At 52.2% G+C, this 22,959-nt stretch overlaps 9 protein-coding genes across 9 annotated transcripts; 4 read left to right on the top strand and 5 right to left on the bottom strand.

Moving 5' to 3' along the window:
- Positions 1 to 492: 492 nt before the first annotated feature.
- On the bottom strand, positions 493 to 2,221 carry A1O5_02661 (uncharacterized protein; the record flags this gene model as incomplete). Its single annotated transcript, XM_007743275.1, has 2 exons — positions 493 to 1,932; positions 1,985 to 2,221. 2 exons carry the CDS (start codon positions 2,219 to 2,221, stop codon positions 493 to 495), a joined length of 1,677 nt encoding a protein of 558 aa, XP_007741465.1.
- A 1,684-nt stretch (positions 2,222 to 3,905) lies between these two features.
- On the top strand, positions 3,906 to 5,182 carry A1O5_02662 (uncharacterized protein; the record flags this gene model as incomplete). Its single annotated transcript, XM_007743276.1, has 4 exons — positions 3,906 to 4,328; positions 4,381 to 4,534; positions 4,585 to 4,785; positions 4,842 to 5,182. The coding sequence occupies 4 exons, from the start codon at positions 3,906 to 3,908 to the stop codon at positions 5,180 to 5,182; spliced, it is 1,119 nt and encodes a 372-aa protein (XP_007741466.1).
- Positions 5,183 to 6,316: 1,134 nt separating this feature from the next.
- On the bottom strand, positions 6,317 to 8,548 carry A1O5_02663 (uncharacterized protein; the record flags this gene model as incomplete). The annotated part of the gene is made up of 1 exon (XM_007743277.1): positions 6,317 to 8,548. One exon carries the CDS (start codon positions 8,546 to 8,548, stop codon positions 6,317 to 6,319), a length of 2,232 nt encoding a protein of 743 aa, XP_007741467.1.
- Positions 8,549 to 10,705: 2,157 nt separating this feature from the next.
- Positions 10,706 to 12,499, top strand: A1O5_02664 (malate dehydrogenase (oxaloacetate-decarboxylating)(NADP+); the record flags this gene model as incomplete). Its single annotated transcript, XM_007743278.1, has 1 exon — positions 10,706 to 12,499. The coding sequence occupies one exon, from the start codon at positions 10,706 to 10,708 to the stop codon at positions 12,497 to 12,499; it is 1,794 nt and encodes a 597-aa protein (XP_007741468.1).
- An 802-nt stretch (positions 12,500 to 13,301) lies between these two features.
- Positions 13,302 to 14,357, top strand: A1O5_02665 (maintenance-ploidy protein MOB1 (MPS1 binder 1); the record flags this gene model as incomplete). Its single annotated transcript, XM_007743279.1, has 3 exons — positions 13,302 to 13,719; positions 13,800 to 13,893; positions 13,973 to 14,357. 3 exons carry the CDS (start codon positions 13,302 to 13,304, stop codon positions 14,355 to 14,357), a joined length of 897 nt encoding a protein of 298 aa, XP_007741469.1.
- Positions 14,358 to 15,017: 660 nt separating this feature from the next.
- Positions 15,018 to 16,459, bottom strand: A1O5_02666 (uncharacterized protein; the record flags this gene model as incomplete). Its single annotated transcript, XM_007743280.1, has 3 exons — positions 15,018 to 16,136; positions 16,220 to 16,350; positions 16,411 to 16,459. The coding sequence occupies 3 exons, from the start codon at positions 16,457 to 16,459 to the stop codon at positions 15,018 to 15,020; spliced, it is 1,299 nt and encodes a 432-aa protein (XP_007741470.1).
- Positions 16,460 to 16,926: 467 nt separating this feature from the next.
- On the bottom strand, positions 16,927 to 17,789 carry A1O5_02667 (uncharacterized protein; the record flags this gene model as incomplete). Its single annotated transcript, XM_007743281.1, has 2 exons — positions 16,927 to 17,246; positions 17,336 to 17,789. 2 exons carry the CDS (start codon positions 17,787 to 17,789, stop codon positions 16,927 to 16,929), a joined length of 774 nt encoding a protein of 257 aa, XP_007741471.1.
- A 957-nt stretch (positions 17,790 to 18,746) lies between these two features.
- On the top strand, positions 18,747 to 19,706 carry A1O5_02668 (uncharacterized protein; the record flags this gene model as incomplete). The annotated part of the gene is made up of 1 exon (XM_007743282.1): positions 18,747 to 19,706. One exon carries the CDS (start codon positions 18,747 to 18,749, stop codon positions 19,704 to 19,706), a length of 960 nt encoding a protein of 319 aa, XP_007741472.1.
- A 1,049-nt stretch (positions 19,707 to 20,755) lies between these two features.
- Positions 20,756 to 21,991, bottom strand: A1O5_02669 (uncharacterized protein; the record flags this gene model as incomplete). Its single annotated transcript, XM_007743283.1, has 1 exon — positions 20,756 to 21,991. One exon carries the CDS (start codon positions 21,989 to 21,991, stop codon positions 20,756 to 20,758), a length of 1,236 nt encoding a protein of 411 aa, XP_007741473.1.
- Between the last annotated feature and the right edge of the window lie 968 nt (positions 21,992 to 22,959).

Genomic DNA, 22,959 nt, shown 5'->3' on the forward strand with positions numbered 1-22,959 from the left:
TGTGGGGAAGCCTCACTAGCCTGTCAAAGACGCCGATTTTAGAGTGTTGGAACCTTCCATGCCGAGGTAACCTACCAGGGTTGACTGAGTGTGGATATGGAATGTCCTGGCACGGGAAGCCCAGCCTGCTAGCTTATCAAGAAACTCACTCACATTGGAGAAGGTAGAGGCGACCAAGGACGACCAATGAAGGTATCGTCGGACTCTTCAAACTCTGTAGAAATATGTTAAAACAAGAGGCTTTAGCGGTCAGCATCTTACTTAGTGTCATGCTAGTCAGGTTTGATAAAAACATGTATTAAGTACTGAGTACATAGTCCTATCTATGTCCTATCTGAGAGCGTTCCCTGGTCATTTTATATGCAAACATACAATTGGACTAGGAGTAGCAGGCACCTCCTGAAACCTGCCATGGGTGAGAACCGACGATTAGCTTCTCAACCTGCCAATAAGGTTCTCAAGATGAAGCTTGTCGAATAGCCTGACTGTCTACTATCCCGAGAAGTAGCTCGAATCCACGACCGGAGCCCGGTCAAGCTTGAAATAGCCTGGCTGCAGGATCTGGAAGACCTGCTGGGGGTCGTATTTCTGAGCGATGCTCTTGAGTTGCGCCTTGTTGGTCGAGCCATAACTCTTGATCACATCCTCATACACGCCACCGTAGTTCATATAGATGTAGTCGTTCTGCTTTCCAATAGCAGTTGCCGCGGCCTTGATCTGGTTCAACACGTTCGTGATGAAAGCGTAGATAGTGGCGTCATCAGACGCGTTGTCCCACCAGCAAGCGACATGGATCAAATAGAGTGGCCCGTCGGAAACAGAAATACCCAGAGGGTTGCCGCCGTTCTTCTGCATGGCTTCGATCATCGGCAGCGTGATGCCCTGATAGATGAGAACTGGATTTGCGCCAGCCACATTTGCTGTAGCGGGTAGTGCTTGATAGAAGATATCCTTTGCGAGCACCGCGAGGGATTCGTCAGCTTTCACAGTCAAGCCGTAGTATGTTTCACGCAGGCCGTAGGGATTCGATTGCGCCAACTCTTGGGTGTAAGCTGCCAACACTCGGTTTTGCGTCGTGTCCGAGATGGCAGTGAGGGCGTTATAATTGTTCCAGATTGCGGCACTTCCACCATTCGGCTGGGCGTAGTAGAGCTCTGTAGCAGCGAGCTTGGTCCCATTACTCTCCAGCCAGGCAACCCATTGGCCTGCGTTGCCATCGTTCGGAGAATCCTCCACAACACCGGCAAAAGCCGCAGCGAGGCCAGGGAATTGATCTTCCAGGTAGACACGGTCGCCGCCCCACATTTGGCCTCCGGGCAGGCTGATGGCATTAAGATTGAAGTTAACGACAATACCGAAGTTGTTGCCACCACCGCGAAGAGCCCAATAGAGGTCGGGAAATGAGGTTGGCGAAGCGGTGACCTGGGCCCCCGAGGCAAGAACAACGTCGTACGAGGCAACGTTATCGCACGCCCATCCATAGAGAGAAGAAAAGAAGGATATTCCACCTCCAGTCGTCAGACCACCAACTCCGATGGGTGCGACGCGTCCGCCAATCACTGCAATATTGTATGGCTGGAGCGCTGTATACACCGAATTCCAGGTATTGCCCGGTCCGATTGCGACAGTTTTCTTGTCACTGGAAACCTGGATAGAGTTGAGAGCGGCTAGGGAGACAGTGATACCGCCTTCGATGTTGGAAGCACCTTGGAATGCTGCATGGCCGCCACTCTTGACCGCAAAAGGGCAGCTCGTCAACCGAGACAGCAGAACCACAACCGAGATGGCGTTTTTGTCAGGCGCTTTGAAAATGCAGTAGGGGTTCACATTCTCTTGAATCTGAGACCAGTAGCCTGACGTGAACGTGTCATATCCAGCATCATTGCTGTACTCGACCTTACTGCCACCGTAGAGAAACTGCAAAGAGCCGCACTGGTCGACGTATATTAGCCCGTGCTCAACATTGGAACCTTCGTCCACTTACGGCAAGTTGACAAGCAAAGTTAGACGAGCGTTTAACAAGTTGGTCAACAGGAAGTGCGGACACGTTGACTCCCATGTCTACTAGCGCTTGAGTAACATTGAAGTCTGGAGGCTCGATTGCATCGGTTGAGTTAGTCGATACAATGTAGTCTGCAGGGCCGCCTGCATCAGTTGCGTTAGACTGTGCATTGACGGATAGTGCGAGAGCTGCCACGAGGCAGCTGGATACGAGAAGCATTGCCAAAGAAGGAAAGATACCAGAAGATCCCTGGTCCAATTCGAAGACCTGGGAAGCAGGGAAATGGACGAATATTAAAGAAGAAATAGAGGTCTTCTAGACCAGCTTGGCCCCACGTGGCATCCCAGGGGTCAATCTCGCAGTTTGGCCTAGCGTCCAACTTCATTGCAAAGGAATGAAGGCATGGCCCTCAGACCACGGAAGTGCGGCTCGCGGTATCGCATTGTGGAAGATTAGAATCCGGCACAGACGTTTTTCTCATTTGCAAAGGCACCGAGGCGACGCTCGCCGAGGGAGCCGGTCAGTCTTCAAGGAGTGTCCTTGCGCGTTGTTCGGAGCGCTAGCAAGCTCGTGCAGCAGCCATGTCAAGGCCATGTGTACCTAGTACGAGTACTGAAATAGGAAAACTGGGTCAATTTCCGATACCAGTAAATTACTCACCCCGTGCCTGACTCGGCTAAGCTGCCAGGGGCAAGGCCATCAGAATCCGTCTCTCCTGAGCTGGTCAGTGCTTTGAATGGGGGCGGAACATCGACAGATAAAGGTCGAGTACCCAGTATCCCACGTGAAGCGACAGCAGGAAAAAAACCAACGTCGCGCTGGGCACGATTTGCGGCTAGTTTCAACAGGATTTACCGGGATCGGCAAAGATCAGCGCACCGAAACTCCAAGCCCCACATGCAACGTCTGAAGTGCCTGAATTGTATGCAAGACACAGGGAGGCGAGGAAGGCAAGGGAGGACAGCGAGTGAGGTGAAGCACCAAAACAACGGTCTACCTCGGTTCTGCTCGGTTCACCTGCGAATCTGGGCAAAGTGGGGGGCCCTTTGACGCTAACGGCCGGGTTGTATATCCCCATTGACGAATCGCTGTATCGGCTCGACGCTAAGCAGGCCCGACTTCCGGTCTATACCAATATTGACCAATACTAGTAGTGACTGTGGAGCCCGTCTAACATACCAAAAGCACGGCTATCTTGGATTCTCTTGTTCGACGATCAATAATGGAGCATGTGGACTGATGTTTTCATCAGTCCCCAAGTCCATTATCCATGTTCCAATGCACAGACAGAATCATAAACTTCAGCACGCGGCTCTCTCTTGTGTGAGACCCTGAAATTGGGGTAACGGGGTAGCCCTGGTAAGCACGACTCCGGCCCTGCAGTAGCAGGCTGGAAGCTTGATACTTGTCCTGGACTAACTGACACTAGGACGGACCTAGGCTTCACCTTAGGACGAAGCGCAACATGTTCCAGGACCAGCAGGCTTTGGGAACAACCCGTCCGGATTAGCTGCCAACCGACTTCCTTCCCACGGAACTTGTCTTCGTCGACCTAACTAAAAGGCCATCGAGAAAGGAAAGGGTTGATGTGTTGAACTACCTTTGATCTTCGATCAAAACCCAGGTGGCAACAGAAAGCTTCGTTTGGAAAATTCTTACCTTGCAGTGAGCCTTGCAGCGTGTAGAGTCCATGTACTCGCCTCTGGCCTTAGACCTGTCTAGCCTCTATTAGTTTGTTTGGACCTCTCGCTCCCTTTATCCTACCTATACCGGACCCGAACTCAAAAGGGCATGGAAGGCAGGATACGGAGTACAAGAAGACCAAAGCCCATCAATCACAGCATCATCTGACTCCTCTTTTTCCTTTGCTCAGGACGACTCAGCGCAACCTCGCCATTTCGATATGGGTGCCAATTATGTGACCGAGACGTCCGTGAGGGCGACTGGCATTACAATGATTGTTTTGACGACAATGGTCGCCGGCCTCCGCATCGGTGTATCTGTTGAGCAGCAACGGAAGTTCGGTTGGGACGATGGCTGGCTTTTGGCCGCCTACATCTTCTTTCTGGCGCTTTCAACCCTGTACATTGTGGCCGCGCCTGTGATGTTTAGACTCACCAAGCTTGCTAGTGGGGAGATTCCGCTGTATCCCACGGTTGCCGATGACGGGCTCTTCATCCAGAAGATATTTTTTGTCACCACTTCGGGCTTATGGCTCTGCCTGTGGAGTGTCAAGTTCTCCTTGATGGCTGTCTACAAAAAGTTGATGAACTCTTTGCCGCACAAGCTTAGATTGTGGTGGGCCGTGATTATATTCTGCCTGGTGGTTCGTTGTCCCCATCTATGTTCTGGTATTTTGACTTGGCTGATCAGGCTAGGTTCTGGCGGGCGCAATCACCTCATCAATGCTTTCTTGCTCGAGCATGAAGGCTTGGTTCACGGCAGGTGCTTGCTCAACCCCTCGAGATGTCAAGGCTGCGAGTATCAGCCTTTGGTATGCTTATGCGGTTGATATCCTCACCGATCTCCTGAGTCAGTATCCATCTCCAGTCATGTCAAGCCGCTACTGACAGAGGTCCCAGTCATGCTCCTACCCCTTGACCTCATCTGGAGTTTGAAAATGCCCAAGACCCAGAAGGCGAGCATTGGTGCCCTCTTTTGCCTCGGGTTTGTTTGTATTGCGGTAGCAACAATTCGAGTCAAGGAGCTGGGAAGCACCGTCAACAACAGTCAACCCAGTACTACTTGGCTAGCGCTATGGGGCATCGTGGAGTCCTCGATAGGTAGAGTATTCCCCTTGCTTTCCGTCCTCCATTTCCAGACCCTGATTATGTTCCAGCTGTCTTAATTGGCTGCGGGCCCGGTCTCTACCGCAAAGCAAGAACAATCTACCAAACCCGCCACGGATCCAACCCATCGCGTGGCTATGCGCGGTATGCAAACAGCAATTCCGCCAGACCTCGGGGGCAGGCACAAAGCATTGTGCTCGAAAACTACCAGACGAAGAAGGCCCGTACGAACACCGGGTCCAAGCTAAACGACGCTGCCAGCAGTCAAGAAGAGTTGGCCAATACAAATCTCGAGCCTGGCATTGGAGATACCAAGACTGCAAGTGAAAGCATCAAAGAGCGGGATGCAGATTCTGTGCGCCGCTGGGAAGAGAGACCGCATGCATACTAGAAGCCACCGATACTACCCACCCTGGACGTGAGTGTGCGTGCTGGCTGCCGCCGTCTAGGCATGATACGAACGGAAGGAGTTCTCACGAACTGGTAGAGACTAAATTCAGCACTGCATAACCTCCCTCACTGAACCAAGAAGCAAAAAAGCAATTGTCAGGCGGAATTGGGTTGGTTACTTCTGATTTACTATCAACCCTCCACCTACCGAGACATGTACAACAATTACGGCCTTGTTCACAAATGACGAGCAAAGTGGCATGTATACGATTTTCAGGAGATAGATGATGAGACTGGGCGCAGAGAGACCTTCTGGGCCTCGACGAAAAGTTTTGTGGGCGGACACACATCGAAATAACCTCATCTTGTTACCAGCACTACGAATATCCGAGACAGCGTCCGCAGAGTTGACAGACGAAATGGGGATTTATGGACCAGGTACCGAGAACCCAGTCCAGTGTATTGAGAAAAACTTGGGTGGAGCTCTGCAAATCGATCAATCTCGTGTATGTATTGTCAGTACGAGGCATCTAAGGAGTGGCTAATATGCAATGAGGGATTGAGAGCAAGCAGCGTTTGCGACTTAAAGTCTTGCTCGGGTGCAGCTGGTCAGGGCGGTTGCCAGGAGCGCATCAATCGACTATGTACAGGGGGTCAAGCCTTATCTATTTCTCATTCCTCCCACCCAAGTTTCCCAAAGCATCTAACAAAGGCCTGCCTATGCTCCTATAGGTATGGCCAAGGCGACTTCTTGGGGTATTGTGACATTTTTTAACGTTGGCTAGGCAATTTGATAGCGTTCTTACTTGATCTACCGAACCATGTCGGCCTCGCCTCGCCCTGAGCAAGACTCTACCTGTCTACCTGTGCATGAAAGTACCATGTGTATTTGATAGTAGCAATATTGCCGTCTAGAGCTTGAACGACGGGGGCCACCACCAAATACTCAGACAGGCACGTTTTTCAGCACATTAGTGGTGCCGCCAAACCATGTTGCCAACCTGGAAATCACAACATATATCGTTCCACACGTAGAGATCCTTCCATTGGACATTATTATGACAAAAGGAAAAAGGGGAGCCACCAATACTCATCAGCAGCATCCTTCGCGTCAAGAGATGAAGCACGTGACGTCTCATTGAACGGCCGTATCGAAGATATCGTTTCTCCAGCCACCGCCCCTTTCTTCTCCATCCTGTACAGCCTCTTCCGCCCTCAGAGCCTCCTCGTGCCACAATTTGACGATACTTCCGGGTGTATACACACCCCTGAAGATACCATGCTTTGGAGCGTCTACGCCAACTCTGGTGTACAAGTCCGGATCTTCTTCCGGTGTCAACCTCGCCATGACCGCCTTCAAGAACGTAACAACGTCTTGAGGATCCGCAATCCGGGTGGCACGTAGCCGTTCCCGGGCAAAAACAAGCTCACGGTTTGCGGCCCGTAAGGCTTTGACTATGTTTTCGGCAAGTGCCTTCTCCAGAGAACGTCTGATTAAGTGTTTCAGCAAGGGTTTGAATAGCCAACCGAGCCAAGACAACTTTGATTGGCGGAGGTCATAGTCAAGCTTGTGAATGTGTACTCTCACGCCGCGCAAGGTGAGGATTTGTTCGAGCTTCTCACGACCGATCTCGAGGTCTAGAGAGATGTCGATGCCGCGCTCATCAAGATAGAAGCTCGCAATGCCCTCATCGGCAAAGTGGACAAGGCCTGCATGTCCCCGAATCCAAAAGCCAAGGTCTTGAGCTGCAACGCTGAGGCCGTTGATGGAGATGGTCACGAGAGACTTGGTGGTGGAGACTGTCTTTCTCGAATGCGTTTTGCGGATTTCAAGGTCATTCTTGGTCGAGACAAGGAGGCGGTAGGGAAGGAAGGAGGTTGAGTTGACATTTCGGCCGGGCTCAAGCACAAGATTTTCGAGGAGGAGGTCCATTTCAGGAACGCTGACCTCCACCCGAGGGATGGGGATGTATTGTACACTCCGAATCAATAGAGGGAGGAAAATGTGAATGGCGTCGGTGATAAGGTCTGGGTTAGTAACCTTGTTTGGAGGTGTCAAAATGTTATAGATCCTCTTTGTAGCCAGAAGAAGTCCGTTGACGTCTTTGTCTTCTATCACAGAGGTTATGGTGACCTGTGCTTGCCTCAGCATCTTATCAAAGTCTGTTCTGAACTCGGACTCATTGCCAAGTTTAGCAGACTTCTCTTTCAGCTCTTCGAGTTTCTGGTCCACGTTGTCGAAGAATTCAGGGTCCGTGAGCATCCGCTGCACTGCGTTGCCAACGTCAACCATGAAGTTCTCGAATTGGGGGTCTGATTTTGCGTGGCTCATGACCCTGTTGAAATCCTGCTCCAGCTGCTCCCAAGCATGGGGATCGCCGAAGCTGCTTAGGAAACTCCAGAAATTGCGCACGGCTCGGTCCAAAGCTGGATTTGTATGAATGTCTTCCTGTGCGGCGGCGATGGCGGAATCTGCAACACGGGAATATGCCACAGCATAGCGCTGAATCAATTTTGCGATGGTCGATACCGAATCATGGTAGTCTGTCCGGCTTCTCAACTTGAGAATTGCTTGCTTCAGGCGATAGAGTAGGGTGTCTTTTTGCGAGCCGCTGAAATTCTCTTTGACACTCTCGACAGCATCCTTTCCAACTTTTGTTACTTCTGAGCCAATTACCTTTGTTGTCTCTGTAGCCTCCTGTTCCAACTCTTGCTTGGACGGCATGCTACCCTCATCGGCTCCAGGTTTTGCCACGACCTGCTGTTCCTGTTCTGAGAGTTCTAGTTTTTTACCAGTATTCTCGGCTGCTGAAGACAAGGAAAACGCAGTATCGGCCAGGACTTCCCTTCCTATTGTGGCCACATCATTGACAAAGAGTCTAAAATCGGGGTTAGTCAGAAGCAAACTTCCGACTGTGCGGAAGCTTTCGTAGGCAGCGCGGGCATCAGCCCTGGCTTTAACTTTGGAGGCTGAAGAAGAGATGTCATCAACATCAAGAGCGATTCGAGACTTTGTGGTGTACCAGATGAAGTCCTGAATCTGATCTCGATTATTCTTGTTCTTCAAGATCTCAATAAACAGCTGAATCCAAGTTCGACAATTCCGAATGAGTGCTCGGCCTGACTCGCTTAATTCCTTGTTATTTGGATTGAGGACGTCTGCGGCAAGGAGGGTGCGTAGGTTGACAATGGTTTGTTCGGTCGAGGGCATGTAACCTTTGGAAAGGGCCCGCAACATTTGATATGTATGCAGCTTCTGGTGGAGAGCTCTCTGACGAGTTGTGTCATCTTCATAGCGAGGGAGTAACGGATCAGTGTCTTCCCCTCGTGTGCGGCCGAAGCCACAGCATCGAGCAAGAAACGACATGATAGCTGCTGGGTCTCGAGGAAAGGCTTCCGAAGAGGCGATCGGGGCTGAAGGCTCGGTCAATCAGTATAGCACGCAAGCAGTGGGATTGAAGGGGGAGAGAAGTTGGGAGGCAGCCATCCGCCCATCGAGCAGGACACGATAATGATGAAGTGAGGTTTCAATTGCAGACTGCGGAGTCGCAGCCTGCAGCTCGATCGTCATCGCTTGCTTGCCAAGCTCCCGGAAGAGCTGTCCGCTTTCCCACCAATGGCAGCTGCTGGCATATCAAGGTCCATCAGCCCTACCGTACAAGTACCTCCGAGCAACTGTAGGGAAGCAAGGCGGTTGAATATAAGGATTCAGCATCCAGACCTTCATGTGGTCATGGCGTAGGAATTCTTTGTACAGTAGCACATGCTCATGCGCTTACTCGTATTTGCAACTCTCTTGTCGTAAATAGCCCACAGCCACTATCTGCAGCTCTCCATCCCCCCGGGGCCCCTCGTCCATCTACTCGGTACGGAAGAAAAAGACCAGATTGTTGAGGCAGCAGTTCATGGCCCTTCGGGGCTCGGTGACAAGGGTGTGCTGCATCTCGGGCTTATTGTGCCTAAGATGCAATATATCTGCAGAGAGAAGGGTGTTTTCGGGTATAGCTGTACAGGACTTTCCGAGTCTTCGTATTTCTCTCCGCATTTTCCTGCAGCCCATGCATAAGCGGCACAGCCCACGAATATCTATGATTTGGTCTACATTGCACTTTTGAGTCTGGGGAAGGTAAGCAGCAGGCTGATGAGTCACACGACCAAGCGACGATGAGAACCCGGAAGCTTCACAGACCGCCATGCTCACCGATGATGATGACTTGAGAGTCGAGACCACGCGCAACAGCCTTGTGGCCCCTTATCTGGAAATAGATTGTGGACGACTTATCGATCATGGTCCGACAGTCGTGATGCAGATTTACCATTGGACGGAGATTTGCCGACAGAGTGTACTGGGACGATCTATTCCTACTTAGCTGCAGCGGACGGAAAAGTTCTACAGCATATCCGACACCGCTCTGGCAATGGGGAGCTGGAGCTCGCAGCAGACAGAGATGCCATTGAACTGACTCGTGCTGGAAACAAGTTGAGACATGGTACGAGGAATCTCCGGCCCATGGATTGATTGTCCGCTGACACTATGTATCGTATTTGCCCTCAACTGTTCCCCAATCGGTGGCCGGAGCAGCGTCTCTGGAGGCCGAGATCAAGCTGTGAGGTCCGTAAGGGCCCAATTGGAGATGTCACGGGAGGTTTAGCTCACTCGCCCCTGGAATTAATGGGGATGGCAGCCACCAGCTGGAAGCCCCAGAGGCTGATAAGGACCCAAGGAGGGGCGCTGGCTACTCCCACGGCGCCTAATGCAGCCCCTGGTGCCCCTAATTGGTGCCTAATGTCTCTAAAATTTTAGAGCCATTTGCCCCTTTCAGCAGGGCTCCGCGCCTTGGGAGTCGAAGTCCCCCAACTTTCTCTCCCTCCGAAAATTGCGCTCTTGGATTGGCTGCCCGGCTGTTTATGAATCATCCGTCCTCCGATGCTTCCTCCAAAGAAAAACAGAAAAAAAAAAAGTTGAGTTTTCAGTTCAACAACTTCTGGCTCGCCAAAATGAGCGCCTCACAGGCTGAACAGCCTCTCTCACCGCACCCAAGTCGCACGGCTGATTGCCGCCTCATGTCCGTTCCTTCCCTTTTCCTTTTTCTCCCATTTCTCCACCTGCACTCTCATTGATGCTCGTCAAAACGTTGATGATACGCCATCCGTGACTAGTCCGGTGTGACTATTTTACCCTGGTGGCCGCGTTTGCTTTGTTAAACCATTTTCCACCCGGTTTATCCCATGCGCTGACACGTTCCTATATGTTTGACCTCGTGGGAAACAAGTCCACTTACTCACACTCCTGCCGAACCCACCTGATATCCGTTTCCTGAGCTACTCCGTACATACTCCGTACATTCAGCCCAGTGTGTTGGTGCCGGCCCGAGTGTCACTTCGGAGTCGAGTCTCTGTGTTGGAGGAGTCAGGACCATTGATAAACCCGTTACCTTTCCCTCGCGCTCTCCGGATGCTCTCCAACATCTCAAGATATTCCAAGTCGAGGCCAAACCTCTTCAACCTCGTCCACTCTGCAACCATGTCTACCACCGGGTCTCTGGATGCACCTGTTGCCCAATCGGTGGGTAATCTGACCTCAGTCACCACTCCTCAGACTCCCATTACCCATCGACCCAAGTATACTCACGCGACTGCTCATGTTCCCAATCGAGCGGCCCACTTCGACACCTCTCTTTCTGTGCCCGTCCGCAAGTACCTGCAGACGTATGGTCTCACCCCTCCTCGCGCAGAGAGTTACGAGATCCAAAAGAAGAGATGTTTGGCACAATTGGCTTTGAAGCCCACAGATCTCGAGAGGTTTCTGTATCTGAGCACCATCAGATACAACAATGTCCACCTCTTCTACCGCCTGCTGACCGACCACTTCACCGAGTTGACTCCGTTGGTCTACACTCCCACCGTTGGAGAAGCCTGTCAGAAGTGGTCAGAGATCTATCAGCAAGCAGAGGGCATGTATCTCAGCTTCGAAGATCGAGGCCACCTTTCGGCTATCATCCAAAACTGGCCTCAATCCAATGTTGAGATCACTGTCATTACCGACGGCTCCCGCATCCTTGGTCTGGGTGACTTGGGAGTTGGTGGCATGGGCATTCCCATTGGAAAGCTTGCATTGTACACTGGCTGCGCAGGTATCAGACCGGAAGGCACCCTGCCGTTGACCGTTGATCTGGGTACCAGCAACAAAGCTTTGAAAGAAGACCCGCTATACATGGGCAGCCGAAGAGACAAGGTGACACCAGAGGAAGAGCAAGAGTTCCTCGATGAGTTGATGGCGGCCTTGAAAGAGCGCTGGCCCGATATTGTCATCCAATTTGAAGACTGGAAGAATCCATTTCCCGCCCTTGAGCGCTACCGCCAAGATTATGCCATGTTCAACGATGACATCCAGGGTACTGGCGCTGTCATAATGGGAGGAATCATTGGCGCTATCAAGCAATCTGGCGTCTCTCCCAAGGACCATCGCGCAGTCTTCCTGGGGTCAGGATCAGCTGGTGTTGGCGTCGCCAAGCAGATCGTGGACTACTTTATGCACGAAGGGCTGACAGAGGAAGAGGCCAAATCTTGTTTCTGGCTTGTGGACAGTAAGGGCCTTGTAACTCAGGATCGGGGTGATAAGCTCGCCGAACACAAGATCTACTTCTCGCGAATGGACAACAACGGTCAACAGTTCAAGACGTTGGATGACGTTATCGAATATGTCAAGCCCACCATCATTATGGGTCTCAGCACGATCGGCGGCGCCTTCACCCCCGAGATCCTGCAAAAGATGGCCAAGTGGAATGAGAGGCCAATCATCTTCCCGCTCTCAAACCCCTCTTCCAAATCAGAATGCACCTTTGAGGAGGCAATCATCAATACCGACGGCCGAGCTCTGTTTGCTTCTGGCTCTCCTTTCCATCCAGTCATGCACAAGGGCAAGGTGTATCACGGAGGCCAAGGAAACAACATGTATGTGTTCCCTGGTATTGGCCTAGGCACCATTCTGTCCAAGGCCGTCCAGGTAACTTCCAACATGATCTACGCTTCTGGCGAGGCCCTGCCGACCATGATAACGGAGGAGGAGAAAGAGAAGGCCTTTTTGTACCCGTCGATTGCACGCATTCGAGATGTCAGTGCTCGCGTCGCGTTGTATGTCATCCGCGCGGCGCAAAAAGACAATGTGGACCGCCTGCACCACTTGCGTGATATGAGCGATGACCAACTGGAAGCATGGATCAAGGACAAAATGTACGATCCGCATAAGGAGACTCAAGAGCTCGAGAATGAAGTCCGAGACCTTGTGCATGATATTATGACTTCGCCAAAGTTGTGAGCCACACTGGTAGTGGGTTTAGGTTTGTCATTTTAGCGAACTGTGGTACCGGGTGACATTCTTATGCTGTATGTCTTTCTTCATCGAGGTGCGTGTCATCTGCGGAAGTGTGGATGGATGGACTTGGTTTGCAAATGGCGCCGCCATGAACTGCTTCATGCCCAACGGCCTTGGGCTTTGTAAGATCGCGATCATGAGTGGCTTTAGATACGAAGACATTGGCTTCCATTGCTTAACTTAGACGCTCCAAGAGGTGCACTTTCGAACCGAGAGTCACTATGTACCAAGTACTCCGTAATCCGTACTAATTACGTGCTCTGTACAACCGTGCACACTGATGCCGGTGTCCTGTTGATAGACGGCGAGGCAGATATGCCGAAGTTTTCCCTGTTGCTGTGGCTACCTTGCTGCCAAGGGATTCAGTCACGATATATCGTTGCCCGTAGGAAGGATATCCGAACTACTCGTGATGAAGAACATTGTAGGCGAGATCTTTTAGAGCGAGTCCACGCTGTGCAAGAAGCTCTGTCACATAGTCTTTTATTTGCCTCTATTTCCGTCCTGACGCCGGCGCTGTCGACTCTCTTTCTTGTCGCGCCATCAAAGGAAAGAAGGCAGGTGCTTGATTGAGTGCGGTTAGTATGGCGCCCGACACAACTTCACAACCTCAGGACACTTTGACCACTGACTCCATGGAATGTGCCGGTAGAAAAACAGTACTCCAACAAAGACTTGACCTGCAAACTCTCCATCGGTCGAAGACGAGATCACTGTCTAACACATGGCGTCGTTCCTAACAACCATGTACGAGTTTCTCAATTCCTCTCCCTCTCCTCAGCCTCTCTCCCCTCACTTGACATTGAAACAATCCTCTTCATGTGTCACCATCAATTCCTACACCCTGTGTGACAATAATGGCGACAAGGAGGCTCCCAAGACCGGCACTTCCTCACCCACCACGCCTTCCCGCGCCGTCCAACTCCTCCGCCTAGGCCTATTTTCTTCTCCTGCTCAGAAGTACGAAAACAATATTGACCGTTGTTCTTCACCATCTAGCAATGCCCGCACTCGAGGCCAGTTTAAGCCGCAGCGCGCCAACAAGGGAACCTCGAGCTATCAGCTGAGACAATTCGCAGAAGCGACGCTAGGAAGTGGCAGTTTGAGGAAGGCTGTCAAGTTGCCCGAGGGAGAAGATCTGAATGAGTGGCTTGCGGTCAACGGTAACCATACACGCCTCTCGGCGGAGATAGAAGAGATATCACGAAGAGAAATCGCTGACAAGGACCGTGACCTCCGACAGTGGTCGATTTTTACAACCAGATCAACCTGCTTTACGGATCAATCACCGAGTTCTGCTCGCCACAATCATGCCCTGAGATGAAAGCCACCGATGAGTATGCGAATCCTTTGTCTTGAGTCCTGTGGACCTATCATCTCCCCTCCCACCTCAGTGACCTCTAACGCCGCTTCCAGGTTCGAATACCTTTGGCAAGATGCCGCAACTGGCTTCCCAAAACCCACCAAGATGCCCGCCCCAGAATACATTGAACATCTCATGACTTGGGTGCAATCTAACATTGACAACGAGAGCACTTTTCCTTCCCGAATCGGTGTTCCCTTCCCTAAACATTTTCCCTCCACTGTACGACAACTCTTCAAGCGCCTCTATCGCGTGTATGCACACATTTATTGTCACCATTATCAAGTGATCGTGCACCTTGGGCTGGAACCGCACCTGAATACGAGTTTCAAGCATTTCGTACTGTTTGTGGACGAACACGGTCTCGAAAAGGGCGGGGGTAAGGATTATTGGGGCCCTCTCGGGGACTTGGTGGAGAGCATGTTGAAGAGCGATTGAGCGAACTCACGCTGTTCGAGATGAGGGTGTCCGTCAAGTATCGGGAGTTCCATTTGATGTCACGAGAGTCGGACTACGTCTAAAGAGACAAAAAAGGCATGGGACTAGGTGTATGGTACGGACTAGCAAGGCGTTTTTCTGGGTGGGTGATTAATGAGGACGATAGATGAGCTTTCGGCTCCGGGGAGACGGATACCTGGCATGAGCTCCGTTTATGTTTGAGTGACTGATCAATACTAGGTATGCAAGACGGGTTCTTGACGATCAACTCGTTCGGAGCGCATGAAACTGTGAACGTGTAATGGCAGCAGCCGAGGAAATGCAAGCACGAACACGAACATGGGGAATCGGAACCGGGATTGAAATCGGACAGTGGACTTCTAGGCTCTCAAGAATTTTTGATTTTTTTGATTGTGATTTCGAATTTGTCTCTTCTTCTCGTTGCCTGCCCGAAGTGTTTTGTTTTTCCTTCTCTGTAGAACGAACTATTTGATCAATCAAAAACCAGCCGAAGAAAAAAAAAAGGGCAGGAAACAATGGCGAGTTTGCTAGGTGTAAAATCACACAATAGCTGATGAGGCCCGTCCACAGCGCGCTCTCTGTCTTGCAGTCGCCCGCTCTCAGGGCCCAGGCTTAATCAAGGTGAGAAAGAAGGAATCACTAGTACCCTCCTCTCCTTGGATAGCCTCCGGGCCCAAACCCGCCGGGTCCTCCGCCTCTTCGACCGCCGCGCATCATTTCGTCGCTGTACATCCGACCCCCTCCTCGAGGGAAAGGTCCCTGTGCACCGCCGCCAAACATCCCTCTTCCAGGCCCCGGAGCCCCCCCGACCCCATTGCCATAATGCGAGGGCCGTGAGTTGTAGGTATCGGGTCTATCACCGCGACGATAGGAGCTGGGCCCCGCAGGTCGACTGTCGCGGCGGTCGTAGCGATCTCGGTCGCGCTCAAGGTCCCGGTCCCGGTCCCGGTCACGTTCTCTCTCTCGCTCTCGTTCTTGGTCGTGGTCGTGGTCACGGTCACGGTCACGGTCACGGTCATAGTTTCGGTCTCTGTCTCGTCGATCATCTTCCCTCCTCCGCTCGGTGTGACGCGCATGTGTATCTGAAGCCTGCGGTTCCTCAAAGCCATAGGGTCCGTCTTGAACATCCGCTTCGGCATTCCTGGATTCCCGATTGCGTCGATTGTCGTTGGAAGCCGCTCCCTCTGTTTCCATGTCGGCGTCTTCCATGGTGCTCTCGTTGCTGGGCTGAGGTTGTGTCTCCGGCAGCACCGCTTCAGGCGCGGAGCTGGTGTCCGGTTGGTTGGACTGCGAAGTCGAGATAGAACCAGGGCCAGTTCCCTTGAGGGAAAGTCGCAAGATACGCCCGTCCGCTTTTTGGTTGTGATAAGTGGATATAATCTGCTCCGCCATTTGCTTTTCGGTAAACACCAGTTCCGCTACAACGACTGGGCTCGTCTTCACGAGTCGACATGAGAGCATCCCACTGACGCCATTTTCGTCCACTGTTTCACCTTGTAAAGCGGATTCGATATCGGCAGCGGTTGTACCTGGGGCGAAATTGCTGGCTTCCACCACGAATGGCCCTGCCTTGCCTTTAATGCTGAGACCAGGGCCTCTTGGTTTTTGTTGAGAGGATATAATGTTGGCCTGCGAAGACTCGAGAGCGGAGGCGAGGCGAGATGAGCGTGCATTTTGAGGGGTTGCTGACGCTGGTCTTGACGGCGTAGAGAATAGGTTGTTACGGGAAGAGCCTGTGCTGGTGACAGACGAAGATCGCTATACCAGCCGTTCCCATCAGCCAGGAGTCCCACACGATTCCCAATACTTCCAGCTTGACAGGACTTGTTGTTTGATTATACCTTTGTTATGCGACTCGCAAGATCGGGTGTCTTTGAAGAGCCTTTGCTAGCGCTTCTCGGGGTACTCTTGTTCGCTTTATTCCTGCCAAAGATCTCGTTTGCCAGTGCCTCATTCTTCTTGCGCTGTCGATCTGAAAACTCAGTTAGTGGACACGTAGGCGCACTGCAGAATGATATGTAGAGTTATATACCAGCCTGAATTATTGCATCGAAATCAGCAGCGACTTTGGAGTTGGACATTGTAGGCGGACTGCGAAGAGGACGAAATAATGGGCTATGGAAGAGACCATGAAAGAGAAGAGAGAGTAGTTGGTTAGGTAGGGGTGGATCTAGAATCGCATGGACAAGCGACACTTTTGGACCAGGAGAAGCCGCAGTTGGAGAAGACAACAAGCTGCCTCTTACAATATGCGGCGCAGGTGGCGCAGGTCGCAGGTTGCGCAGGCAAAGCAGACCAGGCACCGCCAGGGACCCGTGTGGTGGGCGCAGCCTTGGCATATCAAAGTGCTTCGTGCTCCATATTCCATACCCTGGAATACCAGCCTGTACAAGTAATGCTTTGGTCACCAGTCGCTTTGAACATCTTCATCCGCTTCACCTCCACGACTCCTTCCCTTTTACATTTACTTTGGGTGTCAGCTTTCCTCCTATCATAACAGCGTCGTATTGGGGACTGGCCAAGGTATCAAAGGGACACAAGTGGCCACTCAAGCTAGTTCTGCTTCAATCACACTTTGGTCAAACTGACTGTAGCTCCAGATTCCATTGACTTTCAGCCCGATCTCGGGATCTTCGAGCAATGTCTTCCACTGACTCTCTGACCTCTCACTAGCCGCATAAAAGGACATCATTTCCCAATCAAGAGCTGACAAGGTTGAGGCAACAGCCTTCTCTGGAAGCACGAAATCCCACAAGATAAGTTTAGAGTGCCCCTTCTTCATTGCTCTGGCGATATGCTTCAGGATCAACCGCGCCCTGTCGTCCGGGTAGTCATGGATTATACTGTGCAAAAAATATGTCCTCGCCCCTGCAGATCGTTGAATGCGCATATCAGACAAGACATTACCAGCTTGGACTCGATTCCAAGCCCAGGAAATAAATTGTTGTTGCACTTACCTTGTACCGGTTGCGGGGTGAAAAAGTCATGGGCGGTCGCGCGAATGCCAGACTTCAAGCCATTCTCAGGGATCGATTTGATGACCTCAGCTCGGTCTTGCAGGACCAGGTGGCCTGGAAAGCTGTCAAATGGGTGTCGAACGAGAAACTTTTCCAGATCATGCCCTGTGCTGCCTCCGACATCTACGAGGAAGACCGAATCATCTTCACCAGTCGCACCTTGTATCAGTCGCTGCTTCACAGGATAGAACCCCAAGTCGTCATCGGACCAATGCGGGCGATCGAGCATCCATGTAGCCATCATACTGGCAAGTCCCTGAGTCTGCCCACGCTGTGCGAATATGTCCAAGATATGTGTCTTGCCTTTCACATTGAATGTATGTTGCGCTGGTGTGTTGAGGGCGTCTATTGGGCTAGTGTAGCCATTCTCTGCAAAGAATTCCGCCGTTTTCATGTTAATTGGAATGCAGATATCGTGCCTATTTGTCCACAGAGGTCACATTTGCGTCAGCTCCATGTTGAGGCAGTTGGTCTTTTACGTCCATGTCAAGGGACGCACATCAAAACAACGCTCTCTCTGAAGATGGATTGTGTCATAGCTTGTGCAAATGGATTGGGCACATAGCTATCTGCATCGACTTGACGAAGACTGTTCATCGCAGCGAGATGTTTCATCGTCCGTCCTGGGAGGGGATCTCATATCAGCATCAAGGCGACCAAATATGGCATGGCCTGTCAAACGGGCTGGCCGAACCAACCAACCATGGCTCTGCTGAGCACGCCGCCGCAATCTGATCGCTACTTTTTGGACAGCCCTGTTCAGCTGCAAGGTGGTCGAAGAGCCGCAGATCAACCGCCATGCGCAGCGCCGCAAGATGACTGGGCTGTTGTGGCCGCTCTAGGTCAGAGGGAAATGGCCTGTTCAACAATAGCACTGCACACTGACCTCGACCCACGTCATTCTCACAACCGCCTCACCAGGAGTTTCCAGGGCCGAGGCGAGCGACCGACAAGACTCAATCGCTGCTTCGCGTGTCTTGAGGTCTCCCGAGCTAAAGGCCCGTACGTGCTCATTAACATCTTGCAAAAGCTTGGAGATGATGTCCATGTCAATATTTGAAGGCAATGATGATGGTGCCATGGCGTCGTCCAGGTGCCCCGCGACGGGAAGTTGCTCTCGGGAAGCAGAGAAGGTTGTCGGACGGTAAAAGAGTGGGACGGACCCCCTCGCTCCCCGTCTAGTTCGCGATGGCGGGCGAAGAAAAACAACGCCAGCTTGCAGATAAGGCGGATAACTAATGCGCAATAGCCTGGCCTTTATGGACCCTCGCCACGTGTCGCTTGGTTCGTCCAACTTTCTCCTCCGCATTCCAACCTAAGATCTTCAGCTAACTGTAGCTCCATTGCTGTAATGGCTGCGCACAACGAGAACCTCATCCATGTTGATGAATATGACTCGTTTGAAGATGAAACGTACAGCCCGGCATCAACGGCTTCCAGCAGCTACGTGTCTTCAATCTCATCGCTCATCCGCGATGGCATTGAAGAGAACGGCCGACAGTATCCCGCGTACGGCAGAAACATGTACGGCCTTCCGATCGACGAAAGAGAGCAGGAACGCAACAATGTCCAGCACGTCAAATTCAAGCACATCATTGGTGGAGCTTTACACCGTGCTCCAATCCAAGACTCGCCGACGAGGATATTAGACCTGGGCACAGGGTCGGGCATTTGGGCCATAGAAGCCGCCGATCACTACGAGACGGCAGTGGTAACTGGCGTCGACATCGCGCCCGTGCAACCCGAATGGGTGCCGCCGAATTGTGGATTCGAGATGCAAGATATTGAAGACGAGTGGTTCTACTCCACCACCGACTTCGACTTTATACATGCTCGCGAGCTCATCATGGCCGTGCGCGACTGGGACCGTCTGTTCAAACAGGCATTTGATCACCTCCGGCCCGGAGCTTATATGGAGGTCGGGGGCACTTACCCGACCCCGACTTCTGACGACGACACGCTGCCAGCGACTTCACATCTGAAAGAAGTCGAGCGACTATTCTTTGAGATGGCCGAAGCGATGGGCACGCCGTTGAACGCGCCGACTCTTTGGAGGGAGAAGATGGAGCGTGCCGGCTTCGTCGACGTCACAGAGACCATCTACAAGGTCCCCCAAGGCATCTGGCCGAAAGACGCGCGGCTCAAGATCATCGGCGCCTACGAAAACTTCAGTCTCAGAAACGGACTCGACGCCTACCTTCTCCGAGGGTACACTACCATGCTGGGAGGAAATCCTGACCAACTGCAAAACCTTATTGCCGAGACCAAACGCGAACTGCAAAATCCAAAGATGCACAGCTACATCTTCTAGTAAGTTTCGAGCCCATGGCGGTTTGGTGGCATGGAGGGGCTCAAGGACTAACACAGCCCCAGTTACAATGTATTTGGGAGGAAACCTAGCCCAGCGTAGTTCTTGAAATCAAATGGCCGGTCTCTATTTCCATTTCTACCTAGTCCACCTCACCCCGAGAACATGTGTCGGGGAATCCGACCGGAAATCCTGACAGAAGTGCCTGTCAGGCAGTCCAACTAACGAGACTTAAGATGCCGAAGCTACTGATAATTTCCATTAGCCACCACCACCAGCAAGGTCCAAAAGGACAAATAAAAACAATCCAAATAATCTCTCGGAGGGCCGGAGGTCGGGTTGGGATTGACTCTAGACCAGTTAACCAAACCACCGAAACTGAAAGCAGTCCAGACAGCAGTCACTTCTAGCTAGCTACCTTGCCCTCAGAAATACAACAAGAAAATTCGGCTTTCACTTTCTGCACGGTATGGCGGGATTGAGGTTCATCTGCGAAACGATTCTGATATCGTGCCCGCACTCTCTTCTTTCACCGGCGCCACGCATCAGGGGATGACGATCTAGGAGAAGGTATTCGAAGAGGAAAACAAGCAAGCAGGGTTGGGTTTGAAAGTTGACTTGGGGAGCGTCTGAAATGCGTCCAATGCCCACACCAAGAAACCACCAGACAGCCCACCCCTTGGGTTATTGCCCTGCTTGAAACCAGCAATTTAGACTGATCCACCAATCAGCATCTTTCACATCGAAAGAAAGGGGAAAAAATAATCCTTACCAAGAATGTTAAGGTTGTGGCGCCTAGTTGTGTGTGTTAAAACCCAACTTTACTGATATGAGGTCTCTGTTGAAGGATTGGGAAAACCCATGGAGCGGCAAAATCAATGGACAATGCCTCTTCTCTTTCTTGATCGAGCTCTGCGTGTTGGATACCGTCCATTTTCACCGTACCGTTTGCTCTCATGAGGGCGCCCTACCCCGGATGTCTCCTTCGAGCCTTTTCCCTATATCCTTTCGCCTTGTCCCGCTGTTGAAACGGCTCTTCGATAATGAAATAGTCAAGGCTTGGGGTCCGTTTCCCTCGACTCCGCGCTCACATGCTTCTCCTTTTCCTGATTCTTCTGCCGCTGCTGATCTCCCCAGTTGGCGATAATCTCACGCTTGAATTCTTCCAGCTCCCGTTCGTCCGCGAAGAGAAGAGTTTCCGTCGTCTCGTGGGATTCCAACTCCCAGCAGAGCCAACGGCGCATTGCATCCATTATCTCGTGCTGCTTCTCAGGGCGGATCAGCATCATGATCTCCACGAACTCGAGCGCCTCCCACGTGCGCATCGCAGGCAGGGGCTGGGCGGGACCGCGATAGGGCCACAAGCCGTGTCTCTCGGCGCACGCGATGATGATGTGGATGCAATTCTGCATGGCAAATCGCGGGGGCACACTTAGATCCACGCCTTCCTCCAGACTGTTGGCGATCATCTCCCCAATCTCGCCTAGGAATCTCTCTGCCGTGCTGTCGTCATCTTGCAGGTTACAGAGGACGCCATTCAGAGCATAGATACTTGCCATCAACAGCCTCTCGTCCGAAACGGGCATTTTGACCAACTTGGGCGCCAGGAGGCGGCCCATCGCCGTCGTCGATCCTAGAGCAAGCTCTCGTGTCGCCCAGTAATGGCACTGTCCGCCAGAGCTGGCTGCGGCCTTCGTAGAATCGTGACTCGCAGCCACCTCGAGGGAGTGATACTGGCAATGGGTGCTGGAGCAAGGGGAGTTCCGCCTGATGCGGGTCCAAGATTGGATCCGTCGCAGATTCTGGCACACGTTGCACATTGCTGTCTCAAGCGAAGCACTGGTCGTAAACATCATGGGGACACCGGTTTGCAGGAAAGCTTTGAAGGCGATGGATCCCGATGAGAGCCTCATTCGCTGAAGGTTTCGAAAATCCTGGAGCATGTCGAGACCGGCTTTTGTATGCTTACGACCCCTCTCGGCCTGCCCGGCCATGGCATCGGCGTAGCCCGCAACGACCACGCATGTTATCGCCCAGTCCCAGGGGTAGCCCTGCTGGCTTCTCAGCAGTTGTCTCAACAGCCGATAGTTTGTCGACTGACGCGCGAGCATCCACTCTTCAGAGAACTCGGGCTGTGGCTTGAGCGTGTTGACGATGGATGCGGCCACGTACAGGGCAAGAGACATGTAGGCACTCCCCGTCAGTATCTCGGGCATCACCGAGTCTCGCAGCACGTCGTAGGCCGCCCAGGGTTTCGTGCCGTAGAATCTGCCCGGCACGTAAGACATGACTATGGACGCGCCCCTCAGTCAGTTGAGTTGGACAACCAAGAGAAAGGAGGAAGAGAAGGAGCCTTGAGGCTGACGGAAATGGAACAACTTGTGCTCGACTGAACCAGTCGCGCAGGGAAAGCGGACGAAAGGATCGCATCCGGCCGAGTCCCCAATACTGGGCGGTACATGGGCGAGCATTCTCCCCGAAACCTGGCCCTGGATGCCATTGGCAGACATGTTTTCCGGTTTCTATACCCGGCGAGCAGCAAGCCGCGTGTCAGTAGTTGGCCCAATCCCCCAGGGGCGCTTGAAAACTGTCAGGAAAGGCTCACACTTGAACTTGCTGTGAGCCGCAAAACGGACTGCGACCCGGCCTTTGAATGCCCGCGGACCCTGTGCTTGGGATGTCTGGCCAGGACGTGCGAGGAGCGCCGAGCATGGGACTTGGCTTCGGCATCAGTGAGTTCGGCGTCGCGCTTCGTCCGCTTGAGGGTCGTGGTCCTCACGGGGAGGAAATGAAAAGTGATCTTTGCCATGGTCGCATAGTGAACGTACGGCGTGGTACTTTTCCTGATGGCCTCAGATACTCAATATGCATGTAAAGTGCCTTTATCGTCACTGGTGAAGAGCTGAGGAGGAAAATCTTTTGCATATCAATCCGAAGGTTGTTTGCCCCGAGATAATATTGGCCATCTCTGCTCAGCACCTAGGGAGTTGGTTCGACTTACCCAGTACTCCCCTAAGAACGCTTATTAAGCAGATAGTCCGCCCTAAGCACCGTCTAGGAGGATGATTTAACTTGTTTGGACTTGGGCACTGCAGCCACCATGTACCAGGCCTCGGTGAGGTCCCCCTATCAAATGAAGCTGCTCTGTTGCCCAAAGGAGATTTAGCGACAATCAAACTTCTAACCGAACGTCAAGCCATCGACCGCGATTCTGAGAGGTGTTGCAGCTACATAGAGCCGAAGATATTCGTATGCA

This window comes from Cladophialophora psammophila (genome assembly GCF_000585535.1).
Source record: "Cladophialophora psammophila CBS 110553 chromosome Unknown aczJe-supercont1.3, whole genome shotgun sequence".
NCBI classification, from domain to species: Eukaryota; Fungi; Ascomycota; class Eurotiomycetes; order Chaetothyriales; family Herpotrichiellaceae; genus Cladophialophora; species Cladophialophora psammophila.